This window comes from Pelodiscus sinensis, chromosome 9 (assembly GCF_052426305.1).
Source record: "Pelodiscus sinensis isolate ZL-2025 chromosome 9, ASM5242630v1, whole genome shotgun sequence".
NCBI classification, from domain to species: domain Eukaryota; kingdom Metazoa; phylum Chordata; order Testudines; family Trionychidae; genus Pelodiscus; species Pelodiscus sinensis.
In genome coordinates, this window is record NC_143060.1 from 65,769,648 (window position 1) to 65,795,157 (window position 25,510).

The 25,510-nt window shown below is 43.1% G+C and overlaps 1 protein-coding gene across 6 annotated transcripts in view; it reads right to left on the bottom strand.

The window, feature by feature from the left end:
• The window catches only part of KIFAP3 (kinesin associated protein 3), a 99,417-nt gene that overhangs the window by 38,895 nt on the left and 35,012 nt on the right, over positions 1 to 25,510 (bottom strand). For 5 of the 6 annotated variants that reach the window (XM_075936983.2, XM_075936982.2, XM_075936984.2 and 2 more), the window contains 7 exons: positions 18,680 to 18,780; positions 14,121 to 14,229; positions 11,814 to 11,926; positions 10,851 to 11,016; positions 10,487 to 10,612; positions 9,981 to 10,079; positions 8,527 to 8,612 (listed from right to left, as the gene is read on the bottom strand). In XM_075936983.2, coding sequence (XP_075793098.2) covers positions 8,527 to 8,612; positions 9,981 to 10,079; positions 10,487 to 10,612; positions 10,851 to 11,016; positions 11,814 to 11,926; positions 14,121 to 14,229; positions 18,680 to 18,780 — 800 coding nt within the window. The remainder of the gene's footprint in view (positions 1 to 8,526; positions 8,613 to 9,980; positions 10,080 to 10,486; positions 10,613 to 10,850; positions 11,017 to 11,813; positions 11,927 to 14,120; positions 14,230 to 18,679; positions 18,781 to 25,510) is intronic. The other variant, XM_075936986.2, reaches the window with a different exon arrangement.

Sequence of the window (25,510 nt, forward strand, 5' to 3'; positions counted from 1 at the left end):
AGGAGTCCTGTGGCACCTTATAGACTAACTGAAGTGTAGGAGCATAAGCTTTCGTGGGCAAAGACCCACTTCGTCAGATGCATCTGACGAAGTGGGTCTTTGCCCACGAAAGCTTATGCTCCTACACTTCAGTTAGTCTATAAGGTGCCACAGGACTCCTCATCGCTTCACTCGAATTGTACAGGTGTAACAGCTCATATTGATGGGAACCAGCTTTTGACATGGCTCACAATGAAAAATCACAAGAACATAAGAATAATCACACTGAGTCAGACCAAAGGTCCATCTAGCCTAGAGTCCTGCCCTCCAACAGTGGCCAATGCCAGGTGTCCCAGAGAATGAACAGGGAACCATCAAGTGATTCCTCCCGTCACCCTTTCTCAGCTTCCGACAGAGGCTAGGGACACCATTCCTACCCATCCTGGCTAGTAGCCATTGATGGACCTAACCTCCATGAATTTACCTAGTTCTTTATTGAACCCTGGTAAAGTCCTGGTCTTCACAATATCTTCTAGCAAGGAGTTCCACAGGTAGACTGTGCATTGTGTGAAGAAATATTTCCTTTTGTTTGTTTTAAACATGCTGCCTATTAATTTCCTTTGGTGACCCCTTGTTTTTGTGTTATGAGAAGGCATAAATAGCACTTCCTTATTTATTTTTTCCATAACAGTCATGATAATAGACCCCTAGGGAAAATGATTTTCATATCCCCACATCAGTCACCTTTTTTCCCAAATTGAGGAGTCCCAGTCGTATTAATTTCTCCTCAAATGGCAGCCATTCCATACCTCTAATCATTTTTGTTGCCCTTTCCTAACCCTTTTCCAATTCCAATAGATCTTTTTTAAGAGGAGGCAACCACATCTGTATGCAGCATTAAAGATGTGGGTGTATCACGGATTTATAAAGAGGCAATATGATCTTATCCACCTTATTTTGCGCCCCTTTCTTAATGGCTCCCAACATTGTCTGCTTTTTTGACTGCTGCGCACAAGGAGTAGTTTTCAGAGATCTATTCACAATGACTCCAAGATCTCACGCAAGTGGTAACAGCTAATTTAGACTCCATCGTTTTATATGGATAGTTGGGATTCTGTTTTCATTCATTTGTTTGCGTTTATCAACACTGAATTGCATTTGACATTTTGTTGCCCACTCATCCAGTTTTGAGATATCCCTTTATACCAGCTTCTGTACCATGAGACTAGAAGATTGCTAACATGATGCCAATTTTTTAAAGGGCTCCAGAGGTGATCCCAGGAATTACAGGCCGGTAAGACTGCCTGGGACTTAACCATCTTAAGCAGTTTTGTATCATCTTCACGTTTTGCTACCTCACTGATTACCCCTTTCTCCAGATCACATACAAATACATTGAATAGGACGGATCCCAGAAAAAACCTGTGAGAAACACCACTATTTTACTCAATACTGAAAACTGACTATTTATGCCTACCCTTTGTTTCCTGTCTTTTAACCAGTACCAATTCATGAGAAAATCTCTTTTATACCACGGCAGCTTACTTTGCTTAAGAACCTTTGGTGAGGGACCTTGTCAAAGGCTTTCTGAAAATCTATGTACACTATATCTACTGAATCCCCCTCGTCCACAGGCTTGTTCACCCCTTCAGAGAACTCTAGCAGATTGGTGAGGCATGATTTCCTTGTACAAAACACAAGTTGACTCTTCCCCAACAATTTATTTTCATCTACGTGTCTGACAATATTATTCTTCTCCGGAGTTTCAACAATTTGCTTGGTACTGAAGTCAGATTTACTGGCCTGTAGTTGCTGGGATCACCTCTGGAGCCCTTTTAAAAAAATTGGCACCATGTTAACTATCTTGCACTCATTTGATACAGAAATTGATTTAAATATGTTCTAGACCATTGTTTGTAGTTCTGCAATTTCATGTTGGAGTCCCTTCAGAACTCCTGGGTGAATGCCACCCGGTCTTGTTGATTTATTACTGTTTAATTTCTCAATCTGTTCCAAAATGACCTCTAATGATACCTCAACATCTTCTAACGACACCTCAATCAGTGCAACATGCAGTAAATGTAAATTAGATGTTGGAAAGAAAGCATCTGTTTTAAGTCTGAGCACAAGCTCTCCCCCATCCTTCCTTAAATGATCCCCTAAGATGGTCCTTAGAGGAACAAACCAACGATAAACACTTTCAAAGCAATAGGCAAAAGTCATATATGAGAACACGCGCTTGGCATTTAATTAAAAATGAACTGCGTACCTAAACAAATAGCATTGAGCAAATAAAGATCCCAGCTGCTATAGGAACTAGCTGAAAGGGAGAAGTATGCAGCAATTTCTGCCCTATTTTGTTTTACCTGTGTTCAAGGAAAAGCACTGTAATCAGAACGTTAGAGACAAGCCAGAAAACTAACAGGACTTAGCTGCTAGCAGAAATAACCACTATAGTTAAGTTTGTCTGACGGTTTCTATTCTAATCCCCGGTTTTCAGTCTAAACGGAAACTGAAAACCAAAATTGCCTCTCCATTAGGATATGTCCCAGGCTAAATTCAGAGGGCTGGGACAGATGTGAATCACTGGCTATATGTGAGGATAGAGACAGAGAATCCAGGGTGCTTGGTCTGCACCCTTATTCTCATACTAGTAGCTGAAAGTCTGTACTGTCGCACAAGTGCCGTTTGTAAAGTCACATGCATAAAAAAGCCAAAAATGGTTAAGAACTTAAAAACTGGCCAGTAACAGACTAAATCCTACCAATGATTGAACCTGGTAATATTCTAAACAGAAAGAGCTCTCAAGCCATGCTTTCAACTATTTCCACTGCTTCATTATAACTCCAAGATATTTTAGGCTTCGGAGCGAGGTTTAGAGTTACACGTGCTGGTTGTGTTGTTTCATGTCTGGGTATGTGTCTTCTGGAAGATGTGTTGATTTGTGTGGGCGTAGTGGGGCTCGCTGGTGTGGCAGATGGTCAAGTTATCCTCCATCTGTGCCGTCTCCCTCTACAACCAATGCAACTGTTGTAGAGGGGCTGATTGGTTGAGCTGCTTCTGATAGCACAATGGTCTAGGACATCCCAATTCCTTTTCCTGGGCCCTCCCCACTGTGACCCATCATCACAGGCAGGTCACAGCCTCCAAGGACACCCCCTCTCTGTACCCACCACCAAACCAGCAGCATATCATCAGGGAGTTGCAAGCCTAACAATGCATAAGTGGTCAGAGATAAGACGGATTCCATCAGTGAAGCTCTTAACACTTCTCCCCAAGGAGGTCCAACCATTTTTCGTGCCATTTCCCGGCCTGTTGGAGGGAGAGAGACATAGGGAAGAGCAGGTTGACTGGCTTGATGAGCAAAGGCAGGAATTCCCCCCGGATCCAATACTGCACCTTGTACCGAAAGAGGCGGGAAGAGCAGGAACCAAAGCAGCAGGCACTAACATTAATCTCCCTTGAGACTAAATTCACGCTCTAACCAAAGCCCTCACCAGATGCCTACAGTCTGTGCTTCCTTGGTTCCCAGCAAGTTCTCAATGGGTCTAGCGGGAATGCTTGTCTCTATTCTTATGCAGCTCCGGCTCCAAATCCCGAAGTATTTTGAAACCATTCCTGCAGCTTCTTAGACTCATTTGGGATCTGATACGGTGGACTGGCCCTCGGTTCAAAGACAGCTGTCAGAAAAACTGACCAGATAAGGTGGAAGGGAAGAAATTGAGTGGACTGAAATATCGACCTTAACACAAAAAACGAAGAGAGAGAACAAAGAAGAAAACAATGTAATTAGAATGCCCAAGTAGACCGAGGAAGAGAAAAGGAGGCGGAGCCTGACAGTTCAGAGACCTCTCTCTTTAGTGATGGAAAAGTTACCGGTATAGGTGGAGCCCACTGACCTTTAAACACTGATCTGTTTGATGCTATGAGTGAGCGTGCAATGTGGAGCCAACTGCCGCTGCCTTCCAAAAGGGGTCAAAGCGCATGAGCTCTCAACAGTGGGGGCAGCTAAAGCAGCCAATGCTCAATGGGAAACGTCGATCTATTCGTCCGAATCTGGCAGAACACACTACGCAGGGAACGGACCTCAGTCCCCGTACTGAGACGGCCATTGTGTGTCCAGGTTAGGGGGTTCTTAGCTCTCTCACCAGGACTCAGCACCACATCCAGAAAACTGAAGCGATTCAAGAACAGCCAGAAACTCGTTTTCTTGTTGCTGACAGAGGCTATTGGCGTCCTCCAGTGCAGATTGCCCATATGACTCCATGGTACATACTGTACTAAAGCAACACATCTGTTTCAATTCACCAACGGCGGAATCAAGCCAAACTGCATTAAACAAATCATCACTAGTGTAACTTTTCCATAATTTCTGTGACAATTACTTTACAGCAGAAAGCATATTCCCCCCAAGGCTTGCAAGGCCTCTAGCTTTCCTCAATGTTGTTTCAATCACATTATGTGCAGCTTCTTGATGACTGAAAAACGTGTTTCTCTCTTTAAAAATAAATTAGTTTTAAGTAGCAAAAATCTCTCCCCGCATTTATTTTCTGATTTCTCATCGTTATAGCAACTTGCTTATGTTAAATACATGTGGGCAAAAAGTCTGCAAAATTATTTAATTACTTTGTTGTTTTCATTGTTATGAGCTACCCCAGCCCCTCCTAGGTTCTAGCAGTGCAAGCAAACCACATAACCAAGCACGTGCAACGCTGAACTGGCTGGGTAGCTTCATGGGCTGCGCCATCATGGATTCTGATCTGGGAAGTGAATCCTATCAGGACCACTAATGTTTTGGCCCCTGCAGCTTCATTACTGAGGAAACGATCTATGTAGGATCTCACATCACTTCTAACTGGCAAAGTGGCAAGTGTTGGAGAACAAGGGGAGCAGAGAGTTCTAACAATATATACCAGTAAGACCAATTCCTCCATGTGTGGCATCCTTCTGACCACAGCAGGCAATGGGAGCTGGAGAAGATTCCTGCTGTTCATGTATTCATGCCTGATAGTGTGAAAAAAGCTATTTGCATATATATTTGCATGTCTACGCAACCACATTTAAGTTGCGGCCCTCGGCACGTGCTGGGAGTATCATTGTGGCCCACAGAGCTTCCAAAGTTGAGTAGCCCTGGTCTACACCATGCTATGTCAATAGGAGAAGCTCTTCTGGAGACACAGCTTCTACTTCTTGGGGAGGTGAAGTACTGAAGTCGAGAGGAGAATAATTTCACACCAACTTATTGCATCTTCACCAGACCCACTGAATCAAAGCCCACTGCCCAGATCACAGCAGGGCCGATTTAGCCCATAGTGTAGACGAACCCTTAACGTAAAGCTTCTAGAGCACTCGAAATGCCTTCTGCGAAATCAGAGTATTGGTACAAGAGGGATCCAAGACTGGACGTCATGGCTGTGCTAATGGAGATGTGCTTACATGGAGATGTGACCTGGTCAGTGAGCAGAAGTCAATGTACATTGGGACACAAGACTTTCCTGCAGGTGCACTGATCTAGCTTAATTGGAGCCTGTGGGAAGAACAAATGAGATTTTCAAGAACAATGATCCTAGAAAAGAGCACCCGAGCACATGCTCGAAAAACAATGAACAAAGCTATTAGCTTTAAGGATCTTACATTCTGTCTCCAACAAGTTGCAAGCCTTGTTCTGCCAAGCCTGGGAACTACCGAAGGTCTCCAGGTAGGGGATAGGTGCCTAAGCAGGAAAGGACTCCTTCCTTAGGCGTAGAAGAGAAAACAGGCTTGCATGTAAAGGAAACATATAGTGCCAGCCAGAGGAGAACAGTCTCAGGCTGGTGGACTTCGACAAGAAGCTTAGCTCTCCCAGGATCCCCATGCGGAAGATCACTGAACACTGCTACGCTAGAAATGCATCTAGTCTGTTTTATTCCCCAACGGGTTTTGTTTTAAGAGGGCTGTTGGCCCCTCAGGACTACTGTTATTGCTCCTGGTGAGGGCAGAACTGCAGAGTCTAAGCCTAAGTCTGGCCTGCTGAAGTAAACATGGTTGCTACACAAGGGCCAGTCTGTAAGTAGGAAAATTGGTGATTCTATCCCAAGAACAATGACTGCTTGAGGAGAGGCACAGCACTCAGAAACAATGAGACCAGGAACAGAGATACGGTGCATGACGATCGCTGGCCTATATTTGGTGCTTATCAGCTAAGCAAAAGGACTAACTGAACTCAAGACTCTTGCTTCTGGCGCTAACATGGAAGCTTTCCTGTCCCCATCCTTTTTTTTTTTTTTTTTTTTTTTTTAAGGCTAACATTTTTAAAAGCATGACACGTATTGTACAGGTTGGACCAGTGGTCCAACACCTTTGGGACCTGAATGGTCCTGGATGAGAAATTTTGCCAGACCAGGGAGGTCATATCTGGCCACCCTGCTACTATCCCCCCCAGCCATGGGCCAGCCGCCAGCCTCCTGGCCAGTTCCCCACCTCACTCCCACTGGGCAGCCCTGCTGCCCTGTCAATCCCCCAAGCCCTCGCTAAGCTAGGCAGCCCAGTTCCAGCCCAGCTCCCTGTGCAGCACTCTGGTCCCGGTACATCCATGGTTCCACAGATGTTGCTGGACTAGGAGGTCCCGGTTAAGAGAGGTTCAACCTGTAGAAAAATCTGATCTACAGGAGCATATACTATCATTTTTCCAATATCTACCATCCTTTGATTGGCAGGTAGCCTCAGTTATATGAAAATTATTGTTCCTGATGTCCATTTTACTTCAGCCCCTTATTACAAATTCCCCGGCAGGTCGCCTTCCTGTAGGAATAGGGTCTTACAGCTAAACTGAGATCACGGAGGCCTTTGCCAGAATCCCCTTGCATATTCAGAGAGGTCTGGAACGCAAGGAAAGAACATGTCAAACAACACAGGCCGACTGGCAAACATTGCAGACAGCAGAACAACAATGATCTTATCTGGAACAATGTGGACATGGCGGTCTCTCACATTTTCCTCGAGGTTTTCCATTTAAGTAATCTTCAACAATGCAAGACGAGAAACATTTCAATACTGGAGAACCTCCCCTCGCGGCCAAAACTTCTTCTACCAAAAACGTCTAATGCGCCCAGTGGGGCTCTGTCTCACTACACTAATATTTTTTCCCTTGGTAGATTAACTCATGAGCATTTTACACACAGGATTCAGGTGATAGGATAGTGCAAATTCATCACAGATGAAATCCTGGCTCTACTGAAAGTCAATGGCAAAACTTCCATTGACTTCAACAAAGCCAGCATTTCAGACCATCTCTCTGCATGAAACACAAGCAAAACTTATAAGGCAATCAATACAACATACCAATGCATACACATAGAAAACAATAGTACTAATATTTTGCACTTCTCTAGGGCACATTTCAGCTAAGCATTTGTGCATGGCTATTACATAAAAATAAAATAGAAAATGTAAGCTTTAAGAGCAAGTAAGCTTCTGTAGTACAGCCTCTTACCGACTTACGAACCGGTTACGGACTAAGCAATTGGTCCTAACTCAGTTTGTTCGTAAGTTGGACCCCATAAAGATACACACGACCAAGCTGTTCGTAAGCGCGGATCGCGTTCGTAACTCGGGGTCCCCCATTTACAACAGCTTTGGTCATAACTGCGAATGGTCGTAAGTTGACCGTTCACAACTCAGGGACCGGCTGTATATAGTTTTCAACTGAGGAAGACACAGGAAAGAAATAAGGAAAAGGCCTATTCAAACAGGAGACTAGTCCAACCAAAATTTTCAATACTACTTTCCAAATTCTCAGGTAGGTTCCGTTCAGCTACAATTCACTTTGCACGACCACGAGAGTACATTCAAACTACACCATTCATGCAATGGATCCCAAAGCTTGCTGTATAGGGGAATTACTTCATCCACTACAGAAATATAGATGATATTTCAAAGGGGATGACGACTGCTGAATCCATCTGAATTTGCCAAGAGGATTTAGGAAGCTGAAAAGTAATTGCCTGAAAAGGAATATGGTCAGAAAGCTCCTGTTCTTGATCCCAAGTAGGGATGTAAAATCACGTTTAAAATGTCAACCAGTTAAACTACATGTTTAACTGGTTAACCTAACCACAGGATGGTGGGCCCGACCACAGGTGGGGGGCTGCTCCAGCCGGGCTGGGCAGGGCACAATGCCCAAGGATATGAGGGAGGCTGCTCTGACCTAGCTGAGTGCCAGTTAACTGGTTCTCCTGGTAAGCATGCATCCCTAGGCCTGACCACAGAAGTTTTATATAAGGTCCATCTAGTACATTATCGTAGGATTTAAAAAAATGTGTGTGTAATCTGTTATTAACCCGCATTGTTTTTTAAGAATGTGTGAGATTTTGAAGGTGGAAATTTAGAAACCGACCAGTATAACATGACTTTTGCCAAGAAAATGCTACTTCCTCTCATGTAATAAAAGTGTATGTTTGTTTTACAAATATTTTCGCGCAACAAGTCAGTGTTTAATAAAGCTATTTCAGAATGCAAACCACTCACATTCAAACAGGCTCTTCGAATGGACAAAGAAACTCAACCTACCGCTATAATATCCAGTGTGTTGTCACAGACTTTGCGGATCTCCGCATTTTTGTCATGCATCAGGTCTATCAGATATGCTGGAGCCTCTGGGGAGAAATGGTTAAGGATGCAATGCTGGTTTCAACCACAGGTTTGGAGTCTTCCAACGGCCACGAGGAACTGAATATCACACTGGGGAATATCTACAGCATGCGAAAGCTCAGAATTTTTTTTAGTGGTTCATGTGCTAAGTAGAGAGATATACACGTACAATTCTAATGGAAAATAATATACATTTCTTTTATTAAGAATATATTCTCTATATGCCATGGGAAATGCTGCCATTCGGAGATCTTTACACCTTACATGTTGCTCAATTTGTCGAATTGCTGTGGCATAGCTTAGTATATTTTCAAACCCTTAAAGAATCTATAACATTTAAAGACTGATTTGCAAATTATTTATCCTAAGGAAGAACATTCAATTGGCACATGTGCTCATGGCACAGACTACAGTATTTTAAAAGTCTGATCTTACGTGGACAAATGGGGTGCTATTCAAATTGTATTTTTTGTGGCTCTGTAGATAGAAAGCATGTGAGCTTTTCTTAACAAAAACTAAGAGTGGAGGTATTTGAATCAATTAGATTACCAGTGTTTTGAATTTAAGATTAAGGAAATGAAGGATGAAGTATAAACTAAGCAGCCTTCTAAATGCCATGGTGGGGTGTAGGTAACAGCAGCAGAAAAGAGGAGGTAGAAGGGGTGATAAAGACTAGCTGTTGTGATGACAACAGGGTAAGAAAAAGTTGACAATGAATTGTTCATGAAGCTACAGTAGAAGTGAGAGATCGGTACCCACCATGCTTTCTGGAACAAGCCAGACGCTGTTTTATTTAGAATTTTCAGAGAAGCCAAAGTTAGTTCTGCCTGCCCGTCAACATCCCCTCTAATTTTTTTCCATCTATGGGCAGAATAAATTTTGTTATGTGCACCCAGGCATATATGGATGTGCACAAGTTTTTGTGTCTTACAAAATCAAAATGAAGAGATCACGTAGGAAATGTAGTTGAGTTCCTTTGGATCCAAACCCTCAGCCTCTTGATGAGGCAAAGCTAAAGCTACAGAGCCACCCACAGCTGGCAGATGCGGTTACCCGTGGATATAAAGCAGATATCCGCAAATCTGGGAGGTTCTACATACAAAATTTGTATCTAAATACAAAATGTGTGGATGCAGATACCTGCGGCTATAAAGCGGATATCCACACATTTGCAGGACTCTACCAGTATAACCTTTATACTGCACTGCTCCCATGGTCCCTATATACCTATCTAATGTCTATAGTATTCAGCCACTGTTTCAACTCAGACCAATAGTAGTTTATAAAACCATAGCAAAGCTTTGACACACAAAATTCTAATTGCAGCAAGTTAAGTACTGCAATTCTAAACCATCTGGTTTTTAAGAGGATACGGGTCTCCTTGATGATGACATCTCTGGTGGCTTGGTGGAAGACCATCTGGTAAAAGACATAGATGATTTGGCAGACAAACTCATCATCTTCCTGCTGAGCTGCAAAAAGGAAAAAAAAGTATTTCCTCACATCGCCAAGACAGAGCGCTTTGCCGTTGTACATTAATGTCCCAAGAGGGGCGCTGGGTTCTCAGGGGATGCATTTTTCTAGTGGCTTATGTCTAATGGACCCCAACTCCCCCCGCCAGTGCGCACAGAAGTGTTATGGCCTAATCCAACCTCCAGCAGAGTCAATCGAAAGACTCTCATGGACGTCAGCAAGAATTGATTAGAATGTGAGCAGCGCAGGGTGAGTGAGCTTTCTGCTAGTAATGGAAGGACAGTTCTGTAGTTTCATTAGAGACGACCTACTTCTATCCTGCAGGCTATCAGAATGAATTGTGCCACCTCGATCTGTTGGAAACAATAGATGAAAATGAGACCTGGAATAAATTCAGTCAATATACCATTGAGAAGTTCAATGAGTGCTGGAATAATTCCAGATTTGGCCAACATAGCAGCACAGGAGTCATCCATCGATACCGTTCCAATCATGATCACCACTTCCAAGACGAGGTCATCTTCTGCAGAGCCTGGGAACCAGAACAGCACAGAGCTGGGTAGTTAAGAAAACACTTGGATGAATCCTTGAACGTTCTCATTACTTATACATAACTCTCGTTTTCAACACACTAACATTAGGCTAATACCTACATCCAAAAGAAACTACGGAAGCAAATCAATACTGCAATAGGACAACAACATGATAGCAAACGTTACTACGATCAGAAAACAGATCATCACGGGAGACTAACCACTCTGAGTACAGACCTGGTTTTAGTTTATCCTTGAGGTATGGAACCAGTTTGTACTCTTTCAACACAAGCTCCCAGTCCAGGTCAGGTAAGGTCAGATTAGCTAGTGTTCCCAGGCATTCTATCACAAATTCTTCTTCTTCATCATTAGAGATCTGAGCTGCTAAGTCACCAACATAATCCTAAGAAAAATACATCGGATGGTAATTAGTAAAAGTACTGCACATGAACGGCATGTGGTCTTGAAAGGTTCCTAACTCAGTCAAAGCAAAGCGGTTTTTCACCAGGACATTCAAAAGGCGCATCTCCTGAAGGAGGACTACTTTGAAGCCAAATATAACTCAACGGGTTGCCCCGGATATGGGGGCATATTCCACTGGGGACAAAGTCCCGGCTGGGACCTACTTAACAGATACTTAGCATGACGTACAAATGCAAATGGATAATGTCAACGATAAGAAACCACAAGTCCTGGCATTCCAACTGACCACCTCAGGCAGAAAGGAACTGAGAGGGTGTGGGGTTAGCAGTGCTTGATATACCAACACGAGCACAGCACTCAAGGGGGCAACACAGCCAGCCCTAGGGTCAGACTCCGACTACGGCAAAAGTCCCCAATGACCGACAATGGAATCAACACGAGGAAGCACTCAAAGAAGAACAAGGTTTAGGGCTAGGGCTAACTGCCAATGGTTTTTGTGATGCATATACTTGCACGGTTTTGTACCACTGACCTAGATGTCAAAAAGGTTCTATATGGAAAACAAACCACCACTCCCTTGAGGCATCTAGAACCCCTTTAAAATGCCAATTGAACCAGATTTATAAAGCAGAGATGAAGTAACACATGAAACTCAAAAAAAGTCTAAAACTGTTTGTAAAAGATGAACGCAAACCCATCCCTCCAGATGCCGGAGGAGCACCCACCTCCCCAATGCAAAGGAATAGAGGGCACTGAGAACGTAGAACGAGTGCTTACAATAAACAGGTTTTTGGTTGGCTCATCATGTTGGGAAATGTTCCTGATCATCTTCATCAACAGTGGATCCTTGAACTTCAGAGCTCTCTTCATTAACAGCTTCAACCCATTTCCTGGAAAGAAAATGGTATGTAGCAAATCTCCTAGATCACATTAAAGCTAGAATCAGGCATTTTGCTCCAAAAAGAAACAATTCGCATTTCTTTCTTATTAACAAGGATTGAAAGGCAAAGGGAAATAACCCAGACAAAGCAGAAACGATTTCCTTTCCCAGTCATAATTGGCAGGACAAATTTCACTCGAATAAACTCCAAGACAAAATATAAACAAGTATATAATTTAAAACAAATATATCAATTATTCAACATTAGAGCTCATCACTATAGCAGAAAAATGAACTAAGTAGTTCAGTTATCAACTATAACTCTGATAAAAGCAACTTACCTGCTAAATCTCAACCTCTACCACCAGTATGACTACTCGAATTCTACGTAGCCATCCCAAACTCCTAAACTCTTAATTTCCATGTCAAATTCTCTAAAAATGTCTGTGCATCTCAATGCAGGCAGCTGGAGGAGCTACAAGTCTGCATAGGCTTCTTGCAAAGGTATTTTAAATAGCAGGTACTCATATACAACAGCCACATCGCCCAGCGGAGCTGACAATGGTTATAAACAAAAGGATTCATACCGTACACTGGAATATAACAAAGGATAGGTCTGATATGTCAGAACAAATCAGCAATGAAAGATGATTATGTAGCAGCAGAAATCCTGTTTTCATAAAAAAACATCCCCAATCAGAAAAATGCAATACGTATACAAAGTTGCGTCTAAGTTGGCGAAAAATTATTACATTTCTCATGGCTATAATTCTAAAAGGGAATTCTGTAAAACTGGCCTTATTGTACTTCTTGGTTGTCTTTTGCCGATTCCAAACCAAATAGGCTCAGCCCGCAAGTAAAAGAGAGGTTGTTCTCTCTGATCCCTACCAACTCAGTCTGAGTTCTGGGGATCAAACTGGGATCTTCCCTTCTCATGCATCCTCATCACGAAAAACCATCCTGCAAACTAAATTATTCCCTCAGTGATACTTGTGCAAGTCCACTATGTGGTTTGCACATGTATAACTAACTGGAATTTAGTAAAAACAGAGTTGTTAAAAAAAAACAACCCAGAATCCAGCTTACTCCATTTTAGAGGAGACAGCGTTGAAGTTATAAAGGACTAAAAAGCTATTTTAAAAATTCTGTTCAACTGCAAGTGACAGAGTGTGATGCAGAAATCACTGGATAAATTCCATGTGCTGCACAATACAGGGGACCAGAATAAATTATTATTCCTCCTAACCTTAAAATCTATGAAACTGGTGCCACTGAAGTTAGTAGCTAGGGGTACGTCTACACTTGCCCCCTAGGGAGGCAAATGAAGCATACAGAAGTTGCTAATGAAGCACGGGATTTAAATATCCCGTGCTTGATTAGCATATTCGCGGCCAGTCGCCATTTTAAAAAGCTGGTAACCCAAATTAATTCGCCGTGTGTAGACGCAGTAGTCCAATCCAAAATCCTTCCCTCCCTCATTGCACGACTTATTTTGGGCTACCGGCTTTTTAAAATGGCGACCGGCTGTGAATATGCTAATCAAATGCGGGATATTTAAATCACGTGCTTCATTAGCAACTTTGGTATGCTTCATTTGCCTCCCTAGTTCGGACTAGGGGACAAGTGTAGACATACCCTAGGATTCCAAACACATAAAGGGAGAATAATGGTTGTTGGGAACGTGCCGTTTTTACTGTGTCATTTCAGAGAAGAGCTTCACTTTCAAGTTGTGAATCAGGGAGCTCAGGAAAAGAGAGGGCAGCTTTGGAGCAACCACATGAAAAGTAAGACTGTTCATACTAGGCAGCCTGTAAACACCAGCTTTGTGGGACAGTCTTAATATAGGCCAAACTACATATTTCCATTCAAAAAACTTAAAAGACTCTGGGCTATTAATTCATGTCTGGAAACAGAACCCCAGTTACCTGTAGGATAATTTGGGGGGGGAGGGGAGAGATGCCATAAAGAGTTACATTCATCCCACATATTACAGGTCAGGACAAGAATAAAGTTTTCAATACACTAATCAGTAATTTCGTGGATCTGTTCACCAGACAACTGGAGATACTACGGCTCGATGGGGGACAGAGTGACATTAGGAGTTGACCCAACAGCACACATGCGGTCTCAATGTTTTCCTGTTGTCTTTAGTTGTATGCCTCTGACGTTTGCCGCTGGGGCATGAGGAGTGGCAGCACACTTACCTTCGCAGATAAGTTGCACATTTCTCTTGTTAGCAGCCAGGTTAATGCAGAAGGAAATGAGCTCCAGGTCAATGCGTTCATCAGGGAACTCAAAGAGCATCTTCATGAGCTACCAACACACATGCACGAGTCACTCTACTGTCCCGAGCACGAGAAATAAAACAGAGCAAGATTCTTAACACAGCTATGCTCATCTGAACACTTTTCCTAGTCAGGTCTCTGCATCTGCTGCCAGCTTGTCACAGGGGTTCCTTTGGAAGGACTAGGGTTTGATTATTTGAGGACAGCCAGAGTTACTAACACTAAAGAACTGCCATCGCTTGGGACCCTTCTAAACTAAACGGAGTTTTTGAAATCCATGGAAGGGATAGGGAGACTACTGATGGGAAGGTTTACATTCCTGAGACCACTTAGCACCCCACATGGTTATTTTATTGTATAATTCTACTCTTGCTATTTTGAACAGCCTATAACTAAATTCACTCTGATCTAGCTGCCACAATGTGTCCTTCCTGCCCTCTGCCTAAGCAGACTTACTACTGCCCCACTCCTCTGGTGGAGGAAAGCAACAACACACATTTCCCACAATCTGCCCTAATTGCTGTGATGCAGGTTAGTGACTCCAGTCAGGGGGCTGCCATTCTAGAGAGCCTGTTCCAGTGCAGTCACTGGTCTATCGCAGCTTACATATCAACCCGTGTTTTGCCCTTTTAAAATCTGTCTTACAAACAGCAAAACCAAAGTCCACTTGTCCAGCTTCACTTTTCACACCACGCTGTGGCCTTGGTTCAGTGACTCACTCACAAGGCAGATCCGCCCCTACCACAACACCAACCCCCAATTCCGTAGCGCATTCATCTCCCATGCGAGCACTGACGGAGCCAGACCACTGCGCTTGCCAGGCTTGTCATAATCACCAGGTAGACCGAGGGCGAAGCTGGGTAAAACAAATGCTCTTTTCGAGATGGCAGATGGAAGGGCACTAGATGTAATGAGTACAGTAGTTCTCAGTTTGCAGCAGGGGTAGCGAAAGGAAGAAAGAACTCACTGAGCAGTTCCACTCTCGCCCCCTAGTGGTAACAATCTTGGAACGAGTAAGTCCAAGACAGAGTGAGTAGCTACTATTTATTGTGGGTTTGCACATCCTAAACTCAAAACTCTGGGCATCTGAAGAAGTGGGCTGTGCCCACGAAAGCTCATACCACCATCTACATGCTTTGTCTATAAAGTGCTACCAGAGCATTTGTTGTTTTTTAAGTTTATCCTGTACAGACTAACTCAGCTACCCCCTGAAGCTACCAAAATATATTCAGAGAAAGGGCAATGAGGAGGCATTATGCACATGCGCGCGTATAAAAGCCATTGCCGATTTCCTTCTTTTCTTACATAAAAGTTAATCCGATTCCACTAGCTGATTTCAAATACTAAGATCTTTAATTTACTAAATCTATCTCGACATTCACATATTGCAAACACGAATTAACCGGCAAAGTCCCACAGAAAGATGAGCAAGTAGAGGTCATGACCTTTCAGATCCCTCCAAATTATTTACACGTATTTTAAAACAAACATTCTCTTTGCACTTATGCAAAAAATCTATGGAAATTAAATGTTGTACGTGGGGGGGGGGGTGTCAAATTGTCATTGCTTGAGCTACTTCTCTGTAAAAAGAAACAAAACAGATCAGCTCAAAATAGTCATTTTGTATGAACTCCATGTTTCCCATTATGTCTTCATTTAATTTGATTGCTCCTCGTGCCACTTCAAAGGGGAGTGTAATTGCTGCCAAATAGGAAATATTAAAATTAAATTTGTTCTGCTTTTACTACGGCCATTGTCATCTTTTACTGATTTAACAGGAAGGCAGTAAAAAGGCTGCAGCATGTGCAGTGAAGAGGCAGTAGTGTTCAATCAGACAAGTCCCATATTGAGTATCAGATACCACAAACCCAGGACTGAAATCGCTGTGTCTAGACTCTCTGGCACCTGACTTCACTTATTTACCAGTGACCAGAGGCCAACCCCCCCAGCTCTCTGCTCGCACACACCTCTGTCCAACCCCCTCCCCAAGCCGATTCAACATCTTTGAATGATTATGCCAGAACTGCACGCCTCAGGAATCTCCTCTGACCGGTTACTCCCTAACTCGGCTGTTTGAAGTGATGCTCTGGTTTCTGAACTTCAGCAGATAATGGCGGACAGGAGCAAAGGGCGCTGTCAAGAGAGGACGTTTACCAGCCTTAAACTAAAAAGAAGCATGTAGATCAAAGAGGAGCCAAGCAGGAGAACCGTGGTGGAAAACATGTGGAGAACTGAGGAGATCCTTGCACACCGCTCAGTGGTAAAATATTAAATATCACAATAACATCACCGCCGAACCATGCTCTTTGATTGGCCAGGCTATTACCAATAAATGCTTTTATACACATCTGGATGGCGTTTGCACCTATTTAAACAAAACACACGTTGCTGAGGTCTAAACAAGAAAGAACTGTTAATACTCACTTCTGAGTGGTACTAGAATAACACCCATTAACTCCTGAGATTCACCAGGATGCTCACCTGAGAGAATGCAGCCCCTTTCACGCAATGTAAAACGTTCAAAGGAAAGACCTGGGCAAGCACCCCCCTAGGACCTGCGGCCCTTAGTGGCAGCTCTGCGGCGGTGACACTCAACCTACAATGGGGCAGGATAGGGTTGTTTTACCCTATTTGGCTCACGGTACCCATTGGGTCAGAAGAGAACCTTTTACGAAGGAGAATTCAACTCATTCATCAGCTGGCTTGTGCCGGGCTCTAGAGCTTGAATGTGGGCGAAAGGGAGCACGTTTCTCAGTGAATGGGGAGTAAATGGCATAGTCTGCCACCTTAGACGTGCACCAACAGCCCACCAGACAAATCCTGATGTGGCCTCTTGCTAAAGGAAAATGGTTGGCTCCTTTGTTTTATATTAAAACCGAGTTAAATACAGTCTGGGGAAGCGGGAGGGTGATCGGATTATCCGTATAAAATCAGGGTGTCTTGATACTTGGGATTTTTTCTTATACAGGCACCTATTACCCCTCACATGAATCCCGATTTTTCACACTTTCTATATCTGGTCACCCTACGGAGAGGGGAGTGGCATTTCGAAGGGCAAAAAGGGGAGGCAGTCACTTTAAAATGTTCATTTTCTCCACTCCCATCCCGACCTCTCCCCCTTACCAGCTCTTCCATCCAAAGTCATGCTGTAATTTGCCAGTCGGTCCTTTGTGATGAACGTCACAAAGGACCAACTGGCAAATTACAGCACAACATTGGATGAACAAGGCCTTTGGCCACAGGTTAGTACAGAAATTAACGAGCATGTTAACTCTTCATCATGGTCATGGGTGACCTTAAAGTTTTGCTGTTCTTTATGAGCCTGACAAAGAACAATGAAATTAATGAGAATCTATTTACCTCAATGGGCTTTGGAACAGGGGTTACAGGCACAACTTTGAGCAGCCAATGCCCATCAGAAAAAGCATGTTAGTTAAACATCCTTGACATTTCCACGGTCTTTAAAGCCCTAACGTGCAAAATAAAGCCCCTGGTTTTGGTGGGCGGCAATTCAAAAGTAGCGGGCTCTCGGTATCATTTGGACTTCTTAGCATACAACTTCATCCTGTAGCACACAATCAGCAGGATGTTTACATGAGTATTTTGCAACATACACTTGCTATTCCCGTCAGATCCTCCTCCCCCCTCCCCAGCCCGGACTTGGAAGAACATTACAACTTTTGCCATGAAGTACTGACAAGAAATCTTCTGAAAACTTTCCATGGCAACTTCCCATCATGGATATGTTTGATGTTAAAAAGATGTTTGGCAGGAAAGAGAACGGAGTGGTGCAATTCTAAAAAAAGATACTAGAGAGCTTTTTACACTTAGGAGATGGAGATTTGAATCCTTAACTCTAACCTTAAATCAGTACCCTGAGAAACTGACCCGCAGCTGATTAAAAGATTCAGGTCTTTTTAATGAAATTGTTCGTTTGTTCCCTATACAGTGAGAGGCACCGAGCACTCCTTAATCCAGAAGGTAGGTAAAAGGTATTTTTTCCCCCAGCTACATAGGGAATGTAATCAGAGCAGAAATAGTTCACGCAGTGATGTAGCAATTGCTTGGCTGGTTTCAAGCTCATACCCTGTAACGCTACAGACAATGAAGTTCTGATACTCAAAATGGGACTGGAAAGGAACGTCTTTTGAAGCTACAAAAAGCAAAGCTCTCCTGGGCATGCACAGTACTTGGAGGGAACCAACTGCATCTCCCTTTAACATGGTTACTCTTCTGTTGGATTTTTTTGTGATTGCCTATATCCTTGGCAATACGCGGATGCACCTTATTTGCCAGCAGCACTGACCTATTCCTTCTAGGGAAGGAAAGGGAATATTACTAGAGGCTCATCATTATCTGACTGGGAAGATTCACTGTTGTTCCCATTACGACCTGAGGGTGTCACTGTGAGCTCTGCTACCAGGAAGGCAACAAATGGTATGGTTGGGGGGGAATGCGACTAGAAGGAAAACACATACCTGTGGTATACAGTCTGTGTAGGCAAACATCGATTTAAAGCGATCGTCCATGCTTATGTGATACAGAACACACATTGCTACCTGTCTGTAGCTTTCGTTTGCTAGGGAGAATAAAAAACACCATGAAATTGTGTGTTAACTAAAACCCCCAACACTACAGTTACTGTACATTCCCATATCTGCAGGTCTACACTTTTAATTAAGATTACTACGATACTACTTTTTACATTCTCTGTTGCTTTAACAATTTTTGTATTAAAATGTGTGAGATGCACTGGTGTTAGCGAAAGATGCGGGACTGACAGCCCAGAGGACAGATCCACAGATCTTACACAGCATGGGCAGCAGTAGCGCCAGCTTCCTCATCCCAACTATTCAGGGACCGACATTCAATGCCTTAAAGGGGAGATCAGCCTCAGAGGCCCATCCAAACACTCTCTCTGCTGAAAATGTCAGCAAAGGAACAAATTACGGCCAGTTAGGCTGTAGATGCGGGTGCCAAGCTGACACAACTTTTCTTTCTCCACATAAACAACACTGTAAGAGTTTTTTCTAACAGTGCTGGAAATAAAAGAACATAACAGATGAACGTCTTCAGTGAAAAGGGAAATATTCTGGCGTTCCTGTGCTATTTAAGCCTTTGCAAGGTGCAGGAAGGCAACTCAACAGAGTTTAGATAAACAAGCACCACAGAAGACTCACAGAACACACCCCAAAAAGAAAAGAGCTCGGTGTTTTTGCACTGACTGGTGACATTTTGGAGATCACCCAGAGCAGTAAGAGATTCCATCACTGCCTGCCTGGTGGCTTTCAGAGCCTTCATGGTATGCTGCTATGGCTCACAACTCTGATACCAGTAGCCCGCCTATGAGCATGCGGTTTCACACTGGCTTAGTTACTCCTTCTGGTCCCGAGTCTCCCCAGGTTTCTAACTACCAGACACTTGGACTGTTCCCATTTGATTCATCACTTCAGAAGGGATGAAAGCAGCCCTTAATTATCAGTTCATTTTGAGAGACGGATGGTGTGCACACCAGAGACCGCCATCACTTCAAACTCCTCTTTGAACAGGGTTTATGGAGGATGCGGGGGGCTCCCCCCCTTTCTTATAGACTAGGTTAATTCTTGGTTACACAGTGCAGGGGAAATTCCCTCCTTCCTTAAGAGTCCAGGACAGAGGTTCTCTTTCCAGTTTTGCTACAATTGCAACGTTCTCTACACATATCCAATACATGCATCCAGTTACAACCAGAACTTGCATCTAGATCTCCTAATGGCCGTTCAGGTCAGAAAATTACAAGCTTTTCTAAAAGACTTTATTGGGCGTATCGTTATGCACAAACAACCTTGTATACGACCCCTGGATTCAAGTGCTTATTCTGTGGGGTGCAGAACCCCACTTCTAGACCCTGACTGGCACAATGGGAGACATATTTTATCAAATGTAATGCTGGTGATAGGTGGGATTCATGCACTTATCTGAACACTCCTATGGACTGAATCAGAGTACATAGCAGCCACCACTGTGAAGTCAGCATTTGCCTGCAATTACCACACAAGGTGATTTGAAATGACACATTTCCCCCATGTAACATCTTGGCAATGTGTTGATGTTTTCAGACAACCATCGTAGTGAAACTCCTCCCACTAAGTGACATTAGAGGAGACCAGGACCCTCATCACATCAAAATGTTGTTCCTCTGCTTAATTATTTACCCTGAAGCAGCATATGTATAACTGCCATTACTTTTAAGATTAATTTATAAAAACAAAATGAAACGGTCAGAAGTTGCTTTAACAAACTCGCCATTTGCCAAGAGACGCTGTGTTTTTTGCGCTGCTAAGCATAAGGGGAATTTGATCTCTCAGATACCGCTGGGAGATAATTTAGCAACAGCTGTCCTACCTTGCAACCTCTGGCCCATATAGAAACAGACCTTTTCTATAGCAACTGGGGAAAGAAACATGCCCAGCTTTGGAAATCGTTCTAATGCTAAGATAATAGACTGAATATGTAAAAGATGTAACCTCTGCCATTTTTAAACAAACATTGCCATTTTTTCCACTCCAATTTTATTTTTCTTTTGTAGGGACTCTACATACCTCACCAACCCGCTTCCAGAGAGTGAAATTGTAAAGCCAACTACAATGTGAAGGAAGATACAAACTGCTATAGATATAGCTAGAGGCTTTACAAAGAGTGAGTCATGCCCTCAAATCTCAGGGAATTGGGATAAGGAGTTGTTTACATTGGTCTGAGAACTTCCTTCCCCAAGTCTGCTTGGAGTCAGATGCCCGGCCTGTGCCTTCTTGGTCATACAGGAACATCCCCGCCCCCTCCCCCAAGAGACGCAGAAGAGGAAGGATGCTCTAAACAACAGTAACAAAATAAACTAGCCAGATTCTCAGCTGATGGAAACTGGCATCGCTTCACAAATGTCAGTCAATGGGTATTACCCCCACTGAGAAACTGCCACAATTATGTTCACCAAACACCACAAAGCTTTTCATTCTTGTACACAACCTTTACCCCCAGTAATCAAAATTATTACTTGGAACAAGCAGACAGTTCAACCCTTTCCTTTGAATCTCAGGTGTTAAGGTACCAGCAGCTAATTTCTAGAACACCGGATTTCAACCAGGGTTCCGCAGACGAAAGGGTCTGCAGACCACAGCTAATATTTTCTAAGAGCTCTGCACTTCTATTTGAAATTTTTTAGCTCCCTTCCAACATCTACTGAAGAAACAGCAGAATGTGATGGCAAAGGGTTTCTTAGGCTCTCAACACAGCTGGATTTACACAAACTGGCATCAATGGTGCACAGAGTTTTCTTACCAAGCCTACTGAGAACTTCAAGTAATATGGGATCCAACTTCTCCACTTGAGTTGAAAGTTTCTACGGTGCTATATAAGGCCCAATGCACGTGATACAGAAAAATTCACAAGACACACGGAGGTGGTAACACTACGCTGAAATACAAGAAGATTTATGGAATGCGTAATAAGGATCTTGACGTTGTGGGAGAGGGAAGGGGGAAAGAAATAAAAAACTAAGCACCACCATCGTACATTCTATGGTTCCTTTAAACTCTGCACCAGTGGTGGCCAACCTGAGTCCCGTAGGTCACAGGGACTTGCTGGCTGCTGCTTCCATTAGCCACGGACAACAAAGAGGAATCTTTAGACATGTACTGTTCTTAAACCATTTGGCAGACTGCTCAACGATAAAAGAAAAACTTTGGGCATGATCCTACTATCTCTGATCTGCTGAACTTTAAACCAAGAAAATCTGAACTACTGGACAAAGATCCCCAAATAATCACTTGGGATGCTCTGAAATCAGAGAGACATGAACAGACTCTACATCCAAGCAACCACTGGACAGGGACTCTAATTTTTTGGCTGTACCAGAGAGATTTATTGCAAACTAGCAGAAGTTAACATCGCTGCTGTCCTCCTCATCTGCAGACTCTGAAATTGACCGTAAGGTATAGAATTAATTGTAACCGTTTAATAACTCTTTTATAATTAATAAGTCTTTAGATCGTTTACTAAAGATTGGCTGCAACAGCGTTTGGGGAGATCCCAAAGTATATTTTGATTTGAAGTGTGTGGCCACTTTCTTGGAGTTGGAAGATAAAGGATGGACATCCCCAGCCCGGCACCCTCAGGAACTGAGTGGTCCCAAACCAAGGAGTTTGCCGCACCAGGGGAGGTTAAGATTCTCCTCTTGGCTGTCAGCCTCGCTCTGGGGTGCCAGCCCCGGCCAACGGGCTGCGCTCCCTGCCACGTCGACTTTTGGGATCCGCTCCCCACTTCACCCGTCCAGCAAGGGCTCCTGGCCTCCATACCTGCTGCCGCCACCCATGGCTTCACGCCTCCCCCTGGCTGGCCTCTGCTCCCAGCCGGGCTCTCTGATCCAGCAACATCTGTGGCCGGGTCAGAGTGCCAGATTTCAGAGGTTCAACCTTTATAAGCGATTTTTGGTTTTAATAATCATTTAATCGCAGAAGTCCAGTTTTTCTGGGTGGTAAACCAGGGACAGATTGCCAAGAGGCATGTTGTGACTATGTTAATCTTGTGTAGCAATACAGGAATATTCATTTATTGCTTGTTTGATTACATCTAATTGTATTGTGGGTGTATCTGTCCTATTTTCTGTCAGTCTGTCCTGAGTTTGGCATTCTTGGCTGTGACCCATGACAGGCTCAACCAGCATATTGGCAAACATTGGAGCCGACCTTTTGCTATCTTCCCCCCCCCATGTCATTCAACACATCAACAGTCTGCAAGTTCAACATCATCAGTTTTTTTAGTATTTGGCCAAACTCAAAGGTAGGTGGCTAAGACTCTTCAAAGGAAATGCTGAAACTGACAAGCCAGGTGCTCTCCTTGCTCAAAAGGATTTTAACTCCCTAAAATGGATACACATAGATTACAAGGCCAGAAGAACTCCTTTATAACACAGGACAGAGTCTTTCCCCGAAATAATTCCTCCTGTTTGAAGTGTCTGAGGAAAAAAAATAACGTAATGGTGATTTAAAAGTCACCCAGGAAAGATGGAGAATCATTGTTTAATTATTCCCGTTTGATTATTCTGACCACTTTTAAAATTTGTACCTCATTTACAGATTGAATTTCTCTAGCTTTAAGCTTCCAGCTATCAGATCTTGGTTACTCCTTGGTCTACCAGACTGAAGAGTCAATTATCAAAATTTGGAAGCAAATATTTATAAGCTGTGCCCCTTAACCTTCTTTTGTTAAGCTAAACAGACTGAGTGCCTTGAAGCTATCACCGTCAGGTTTGTTTGCCAGTTCTTTAATCACTCCTGTGTGAGTGACTGATCACTGTTTAACAGATTAAGCAAAAGACACCAAACGAAGCTGAGTCAATCAATTATTTGGAAAGTCTGTTGAAGACTGGCCCTCTCTTCCTAGCTCCAGAAGCCTTAAGGAACAGGGTGGGGTACATTTTCAGCTATATTTTAACACAACCCAGGGCCACACATGCAAAAGCAGGCACTGCAAAAGGACTTCCTCAATTATTCCCCCAACTGGAACAAGAAAGAAGAATCCTGCCAACAGTTTGATATAAAAATGACCAATGTCTTGGGGTTGTGCCAAGGCTGTGCCCTGCAAAGACTGGTAGTCTTGAGAATCAGGCACTTAATGACAGACGGTGGATTAGCCAAATTGCCTGAAGCCGTCAAGGCACCCATAGAAAAATAATGGCCTAGTCTTTATGGATTCCTTTGGTATTTATGGTAATAAACATGAATCATGATGAACTCATTGGATATTAAATGTGGAGGTCGTAAGTACTTTGATAGGATTTCCACAAGAATTTAGCAGTAATTAACGAAATCATTATTTGAAAGTGTTATTGAATTATCCTTAGTACTTATACAACCATTCCACAGAAATTGGTCATTCACAGCTGAGTGCAGTTAATGCCTTAACAAACCGGTCATTAACTGCCATAACTGATTTTGTGGGAATCATTGCTGTTATATAAAATACACTCAGCCGTTTATAGGAACAATACGTTTTTCTTTTTTCTTTTTTTTAATTTGCAGCTGTAGTTCAGCTGGAGCAGCTGGGGTGGAAAAATATCAGGTCCCTTGGGCTGTTTTCACAACTAGTTTTCTGCAAATTAGAGGGGTGGATTCTGAGTTCCAAATGGTTTCAGATTTTCAGTCTTTGAATGTTAACAAGAAGGCATGTGCTGGTAACTCTGACCAAAGCCTGCATTCCTCACACAGGTCTAAGACGAAATACCCTTGGGTTTCAGTGGCCAAAGTAACTTCATAAGGACAGAGGAAAATCTATAAAATAATTGCAGGATACAACTTTTTATTTTGGAGAAGTTTGTGATTTTAAGGGCTTGTCTCGCTGGTGAGACAGTGTGGGGCAAGCTGGCATGTGAACCTACAGCACTTTAGCTGGCCATACGGACCCACTGCAGTGTCCTACAAGTACCATAGTGCACTCGGATGTATTCCCATTTGAAAGTGACTTTTGAAACAGTCTGAATGAGCTTCTAGCATTCTGTAGATCAGTGTTTCTTAAACTGTGTTCCATGGCACACCAGTGTACCACGGAGAACAACTGAGTTCAAAATGGCCACCTTTAAAGGGGCAGGTAACTTTTTTTTCCCCCTCAATAACTCCCCTCCGCCCTGCCGAACCTTTTTTCGGAGGGGGGGGGGGGGAGGTTCAACAAAAAAATCCTTGGTGTTCTTCATAAAAAAACTGTTTGGTGTTCGTCAGCCTTAAAAAGTTTAAGAAACATTGCTGTAGAGTCACACCCTGGTTTACTGTGCATTAACTCACTTCGTAGGTGAGCCTGAAGACTAAGGTCTTCTATTAGCACTACACTTAAGAAGAAAGCAATTAATTCAGGAGAAATCTGGACATTTGAATTTCAGCAGCCCAGAACAATGCTGAAGTAAGACACAGCAAACATACAAGCTATGGACTACATTATCCAAATGGAATGGCATAACAGGAATTCAACATAGTCTCTAATGAAATCACCAACATCACCACTTTAAGTGTGAAATATATTCAACACAACCCATGTGGAAAACATTACATACTCTTCACCGAAAAATGAGCAAGTCAAAAGAAGCCTCTGTATGCATGTTAACTAGCACAGGAATTCTACATTTCAGCATCAAGCACAAACTATCCAAACTTACATTACATTTACTGTAAAATATTTAGGTAAGTTAAAACAAGGACTCTGGCAGGATAGGAACGTCAAGAAGCTGGCCTTGGCCTTCTTGTGTACATGCTCTCTTACAGTGCTAAATCAGTTTATTAAGATAA